General features: G+C 38.6%; 1 protein-coding gene across 3 annotated transcripts in view; it reads left to right on the forward strand.

The window, feature by feature from the left end:
* Window positions 1-3,944, forward strand: part of PKHD1L1 (PKHD1 like 1) — a 147,541-nt gene extending 143,597 nt beyond the window's left edge. For 2 of the 3 annotated variants that reach the window (XM_025451092.3, XM_025451094.3), the window contains 3 exons: window positions 104-364; window positions 3,123-3,166; window positions 3,738-3,944. In XM_025451092.3, the coding sequence (XP_025306877.3) occupies window positions 104-364; window positions 3,123-3,166; window positions 3,738-3,761 (329 nt within the window). In that variant the 3' untranslated portion in view covers window positions 3,762-3,944. The remainder of the gene's footprint in view (window positions 1-103; window positions 365-3,122; window positions 3,167-3,737) is intronic. The other variant, XM_025451093.3, reaches the window with a different exon arrangement.
* Window positions 3,945-7,145: the final 3,201 nt, after the last annotated feature.

Consider the following 7,145-nt stretch of genomic DNA (forward strand, 5'->3'; position numbering starts at 1 on the left):
TTAGGAATTATATGGTATTTTTAAGTTAATGAAAACCCAATTGGAACTGTGTAAAAACAAATCATAAAGGGAAGTGATATTCCCTGATGGTTTTTCTCCCTAGGAAAAAATTATAAGATTGAATTTATACTGGATGATATTGTCCGGGTAGAATCTGCGACCCTAAGCCTACCAGCACAGTCTATCTCTAGTGGCAGTGGCACCAGTGGTGGTGGAGGCAGCAGTGACAGCAACAGCAACAGCAAAGCACCAACTGTGGGCACAGCTGCCCAGATAATGATTATAGCGATTATCTGTCTGATGGGAAAAGTGCTGCTCTCAGAAATATTCATGGCCACAGTTTTGAATTTGAACATAAATCCAGGTAAGCATAGTTCATCGTTATGTAATGTATGTCTGTGCATACTGAGCTTCCAGTAAATGTTTACTGCATAGAGACTGAAGGCATAACCACTACGCATGGCACCTCCTGGGAACCCAGAGACATGGCTGTGGTCCTTGAGAAAGTAATAGCTTCAATGGTAGAGATAAGATGACTTTCCAGGAAATGTGGCTCACATTACACAGTGGCACATGAGAATGTGGGCAATGGGAAGCTAATGTTGGACTCTTTTTCAGTTACAAGCAGGCAGAAGTTCAGCTCAACTGTTTCAGCAAAATTCCGAAGCAGTATCATTGACCTAGCTTGAGTCACATGTCTCATCTTGGGCCAATCACTAGGGCCATCAGATACTGTGTTCTAGCTAACCTGGCCTGGCTCACACGGACTGAAGTGCTAGGAATGTGGAGATGTGGTTCCACAGAGGGAAAGCAAAGTGCTAGTACCAGACACAGACAGTGACTATTGGGGAGGCTCAGAGGAAAAAGTGATCCTTGTGGGCTACCATGATTGGGATAATGGTTGGTGTCACCCCTCCAGGAGCACTTTACACACAGGATTATTTAAAAAATGAATAAAATGTGGAATTGGAGGGAAAGGTACTTCAAAACAGGGACATGATAGGAGCAAAGCAAAAAGTGGGAGTGAAAAAACACATCTTCAACTATCCATGTTCAGCATGGAATTCCTCATCATCACCTTCCAAAGGGGCTTGTCTTCTTGGCACCCCATCAGAGTTAATGCCAACATCATCTTTCTCATCGCTCAGGCTGATCTTTCTTAGACTTGTCTCTTGCCTTCAAGCTCCATGTCCCTTGGAGGGGCCCTGGGGCATCCATCTCTATCCATAATGTCATGTCTCCGTTCTTCCTTTAAAATCTTGCTGCTCCACATAAAACTCTTTCCTTTTTTACTTACTTGGCACACTACAGTAGCCTCCTAAATTCCCTGCTTCTGAACTCCTCACTTTCAGCCTGTCTTCCACATTGCAGTCATATTTATCTTCCTAAAGCACAGGGTCACATAGTAATATGTCCTGTCAAATCCTCAAAGATTCCTTACTACGTGCAAATTACAGTCAACCCCAAAGTCCTTGGAACCAGACTTGAAGACTGCCTCCTATGCCAAGTCATTCATAGAAAAGATTCTTGCTATACCACATATTCCCTCCATCTGGGCTTTCCTCTACTCACCAGATCTGCTTCTCATGGCATGCTGCCCAGTCTTGCTCAAAATCTACCTCCTCTATCAGGGTTCCTTTCTTCCTTCCCACTCTGTAATACATTTAATTCTCCCTTTCCTTGTTCTCCCATTCTAGTTTGTTTATACCATTATTATAACCTTTCCAGTGGTGTACATTTATTAAACTTAGACATATTCAAATCTATCTCCCTTATAAATTGTGAGCACTCAGAAGATAAGTACTACAAGCCATATTTATTATAGGTGCTGAATATGTGCTTTAATTGACTTTAGTTTTTAAAAGAAGGATAAGGCCTCCCTGCTACTTAGGGGGAAATGCTGAGTTAGGGATATTATAAGCAAATTGTAAAAAGCTTTGATTGGCAGATACTAATCAGTTTGCACTTGATCTAATGGGAGGAATGATGGAGAGTTTCTGATAGATTAATGAAATGAAAGCAGTACATAAATACGGATACGATTTAAGAAGTTGAAAACAGTTCTGGAGATCAGTTGCACAGCAGTGTGAACATATTGCTACTGAGCTGTCCACTTTAAAAATGATTAAAATTTCACATTCTATGGACTTCACCCGGATTAAAAATAAAATAAAATAATTAGTATTGATTTATATAGAAATGATACAGATATCCAAATCTCAAAAGATGATAAATATTCTAAGTTATAAGATACCTAGGTAGATTCTTTTATTTGAGTAAAAATCAAAATTCAAAGAAGGATGGAATAATTTGAGGTAGGGTAATAATTTAAAAGGATACTGAAGAATTTTGAGGAATAAAAGCCAAGACTAGATTTTAAATTTAAATATAGGCAGGGTCAGGATGAAGGGACACACTTCTAGGAGTGGCCGAACAGGTGGAGATTGGGGTTTCAAGAACAATGATCCAACAGAAATAATCCTTTCTTTCCTCTTAATGGCAGAAGTTAATTAGGATCCAACTGTCAAGGGAGAAGTGTGGTTTGCAGACTTCAGTCCTGGCCTCTTATAGCTGAATATGGAAGGGTAGGTTTGGAGCTCAGGGACCATAGGTAAATGACCAGGACACAAGTGATTGTATTTTTATACAAGTTTTCTTATCTTCAGAATTCTAATAAAAGTAAAACCAGTTGTCCATTTAAAAATAGCATGACAGATATTGTTTAAATTTGTTTCTTTTCAGAAGTATTAAAATATAAAGTATAAGTACTGCTCAGCATATCTTTGTGCTTTTTGTATTTCCTTGTTAAATGCATTGTTTTCTAATTGTCTTCACTGACTTTCAGCCTTCTTGTTCCTGACAGCTTTGGGATGTTATAAAATTCAGAAAATTCTGTTTTCAAATTATTAGTAAATGATATTATTCCTGGTGTTTTCTTTGGGGCTTTTTTTTCCCAGGTAGAAAAGTTAACCAACATCTTCTCCTTGGCTACTAAATAATCAATCATTCTTTAATTAAAACAAAAGGTGATTTAAACACCATTATCCTAATCCATTTGGGCTGCTGTAACAAAATACCACAGATTGAGTGGCTTATTGACAACAGAAATTTATTTCTCACAGTGCTGAAGGCTGGAAGTCTGAGATCAGGGTGCCACTACCGTCAGGTGAGGACCCACTTCCCGGCTACAGACTGCGTCCTCACAGTGTGGAAGGGCCTAGAGAGTGCTCTGTTCTTTATAAGAGCACTAAATCTCATCATGATAGCTCCACCCTCAGGACCTAAGCACCTCCCAAAGGCCCCACCTCCAAATACCATCTCATTGGGCATTAGGTTTACAACATAGGAATTTGGGGGGAATGCATTCAGACCATGCTAACTATTAATGAAATCCAATGCTGGGATTTTATAACTTTGCATTCTGAATTAGTATTTTATTTATAAGACAGTCACAAAATTCCACTAAATGGCAACTTGAATGTGAAAAATACAAAGTTTAAGCACCACTATTCTCTCTCCCCAGTTCTACAAAAAGAGTACATTGCTGATTCTAACATACACTGGTAAACTTCGAAATACTAATTTTTAAATACTACTTTGCAAAAAAAAAAAAAAAATACTACTTTGCCTGATTAACCATACCATGAAATATTAGAACCGTTAAATGAATGAAACATATTTTAAACCACACTGCTGTTATTACTACTTAAAAAAAATATATTGTTTTCACTTTTCAGGATGCAACTAAACTGCTGTCCTGAAGGAAGGCTGAAAATAGAAATGCAAGAGCTGCTTTTTATGAGCTATTTTGTTGTAGAAGAAAAAGTCTATAGAATTTTCAAGAAAATACGCTGATCATATTTTTGTAATATATAAAATGTACTAATTAGCTTTTACCATAAAAATCAGATTTCTTCAAAATATAAATTTCTTTTGATTCCTTATATTTGTATGTTCTTATTTCATTACAAAAAAACTTTAAAAAGTCTTTGATTTAGAAGCAGATATACCACCTCCAAGTTGCTGTACCTACAAATATTAGAACTCTTTATATTATTGAAAGAGCTTGTCTAGTTTTGACTTACCCATCCTTAAATCAGATTGGAAGCATTTTGAATTTTTCTATGTACTAGGGGATCTGACTTCCTCTATCCATTCATAAAACTCTGATTTTCAATGATTTAAGTCATTCTAATTTCCAAGGATTTTGGAGAAATTAGATTCTTTAAAAAATATTTACTTATTCATGAGAGACACAGAGAAAGAGGCAGAGACACTAGCAGAGGGAGAAGCAGGCTCATGCAGGGAGCCCGATGCAGTACTCGATCCCAGGATCCCGGGATCACGACCTGCATCCAAGGCAGACACTCAACCAGTGAGCCACCCAGGCGTCCCAGAAATTAGATTATTTTAGACCTTTTTCAGATTAATTTTCTGATTTTCAGATCCATAGTAATCCCATAAATTCTAGATTGTCCCAGATTTCTGGGCCTGCCAAACCTGGCCACTATTCTAAGAAAAGTTTTTGTTGTTGCTGCTGGAATAAACTTTTGGTACAAGTCCAAACGTTCTCAGCTTACCAGCCTTCCCACTCAAATTGCCTCTATTAGGAGTGTGACTTCCCTTGACCCCATGAAAATACTTATTTTCAAGAGGATACTAAGGGAATGCAAAATAAGGGAATAAAATGAGGGAATGCAAGAAAAGATCACAATTAATGTAGATAAATTAACTGAAGCTCTCATACTATAAAAATTGCATTTTACTCAGAAAATTCTAAAGGAAATGTTTAATTTTGAGAAAGAACTCTCAATAAAGGCATTGTAGTCACGTCCAGGGCAAGAAGAGCTGGTATTCAGGATCCAGAAGTAACACTGAGAAAGCATTGGAAATAGCTGAGAAAATTCAACAAAGCCCAGACCTTTCTTTTCTGTATGTCATTTCCTAGTATATTCTCCCCACATAATTGTTAATCTTGCTTAAGGAACGTTATAAACATTTACCAGGTAGCGAATCGGAATATCTCTGTATATATTTGGCATTCTGTTCAGTCAAACAAACATCTATTTAGCATTTATGAGATACCAGGCATTCTAGTGAGAAGACTACAGGGAATAAGATGCTGTCTCTACCTTCTAATAGTTCATAATCTAATTGGGGAAGTAGTCGTGGGAAAAGATCACATTGATGCCGTATGGTATGTGAGGGCCATAGACAGAGGGTGCTAGAGGGGCACTTGGCTGGGGAGAGGGGCATCCTGTGAGGATGGAGATCAATGACGCCCAGCTTCCAAAGATGATGCCTGAGATGAATGTTGAGGAATAAAGAATGAGATGAGCCTAGGAAGAGAGTCCTGGCGGAAGGTGTGGTGGCGAGAACAAAGGCTGGAACACCAGTAGTTAGTGAGTTCCTTGAAGGCAGGGCACTCCCTTATTCAGCATTTCTTCCTGCCATCTAACAAAACATCTAGCATGAGTAGATCCTGATACAGTGTTTGGTAGACAAATGAAGCATGGAGCGTGGGGAAACAACGGTCTGATGTTACTGGAGCACTATTGTGACATGAGAAAAGGCATGAGGCTGGCTGGAAGGAGAGACAACAGTCTTCTGTGCCATGCCATCAGAGGGGCTTGGATTTATTCTGTAGATCTCAGGGATATCGTTTTAACTAGATATTAAAATAGAAGTTTTGGCTAGGACAGATTTTAAAGGGGTACCTCTCCGAAGTTTGGGGCACACAATGTGGATTGGTGTCAGAGTCGTTGCTGTTAGGAATCCTAGACAATATGGCTTTCAATAGCCTTCTGTCATAGCTGGCCACCTTTAAAAAAAGTTTCTTTGAACAATGCTGTCTTAGAAATTCATTTTTAATTAAAAAAATACGTTTTAATGTTAGAAGTGACTATTTACTGGTGTATTAGGATTTTTCTATCCAGGCTGTGAAAAATTCATGAAGTAAATGTAATGCCCCCTCTTCGGTCAATGTAAGGAACAGAGGATAAGAAGGTAAGAAGAATACCTTCCTGTATTTCTGATGATAAGTAAAATGTTTATATCTTGTCCTACTGTTTCTACTCTTTTCTAAGCTTCATCATCTCTGATCATTGCAATGACTTCTAGATAGTCCATCGACTTTTACCTCTTCTCTATTTTATCCCAAAGTGCTACCTAGAATACTACTGCTACTACTAACAATAACAAAATAAAGATTCACCCCATGGCTACCAAGTGCCAGATATACACTGAGTGTTCTCTGTGGGCTTCTTCCTTACAATAACCCTATGAAGCTATTGTCCCCTTTTCCAGATAAGGACACTTGAAACCTAAAAAGATTTAATAAAATGCCCCAGTTCACAGAGCTTCCAGTGGTAAGGCTGGGATTCATTCTAACTCCAGAGCCCAGGCTCCAACATTTAACGGCTTCTCTCACTTATCTTCAAGCACTGGAAAGTGTTTCATTCTAAAGAAAGTTTTCAGTAAAACATATTTGTGTTTAACACATATTTATGTCTAACTTAGACATAAATTCTCAGTTTATACTTTATGACCTCTGTGGCTTCAGGCAAGTTCTTAGTCTTATTCTGATTCTTTACCCGTAAAATGTGGAAAATATCTGCCTTGTAGTATGGTATGTGAGTACCCATGATAGCATATATATGAAACTTTACACAGTGCCTAACAGCTACTGGCCCTCAGTAAATGGTTGTCATTCCTGCTGTTTTTACTACCATAATGTTGCCTATATCGTGTCAATCCCTGGCCCAATAAACCATTAGGCTTCTTATTACACCACAACAAGGACTAGCATGTAATAAACATTGTGTTAATAGACTCCTAGGCTGGATACAGGGCCACCTAGAATAAAGACTTCCCTTGCCATTAAGGATGACCAACTTCTGTGCTCTAAGTTAGAAAATCAGAAATAATCTTGTGGCGTATTCTAGAAACTTAAAAGATGGTTGTTATGCATCCCTTTGCCTTTTCTTCATCCTTTCCTGTTTTTCCTGCTGCATGGAGAGCAAGATGCCTGCTTGGACCAGGAAGACAAAGGCCAGCCCCTGCAGGAAGGGGTTGGAGTGCTCAGCTGCAAGGAGCTTGCGTCCGACAATGTGGTACCCTATCTAGTAGCCTCCGCTCTTACAGGG

The sequence above is a fragment of the Canis lupus genome, chromosome 13, assembly GCF_003254725.2.
Source record: "Canis lupus dingo isolate Sandy chromosome 13, ASM325472v2, whole genome shotgun sequence".
NCBI lineage: Eukaryota > Metazoa > Chordata > Mammalia > Carnivora > Canidae > Canis > Canis lupus.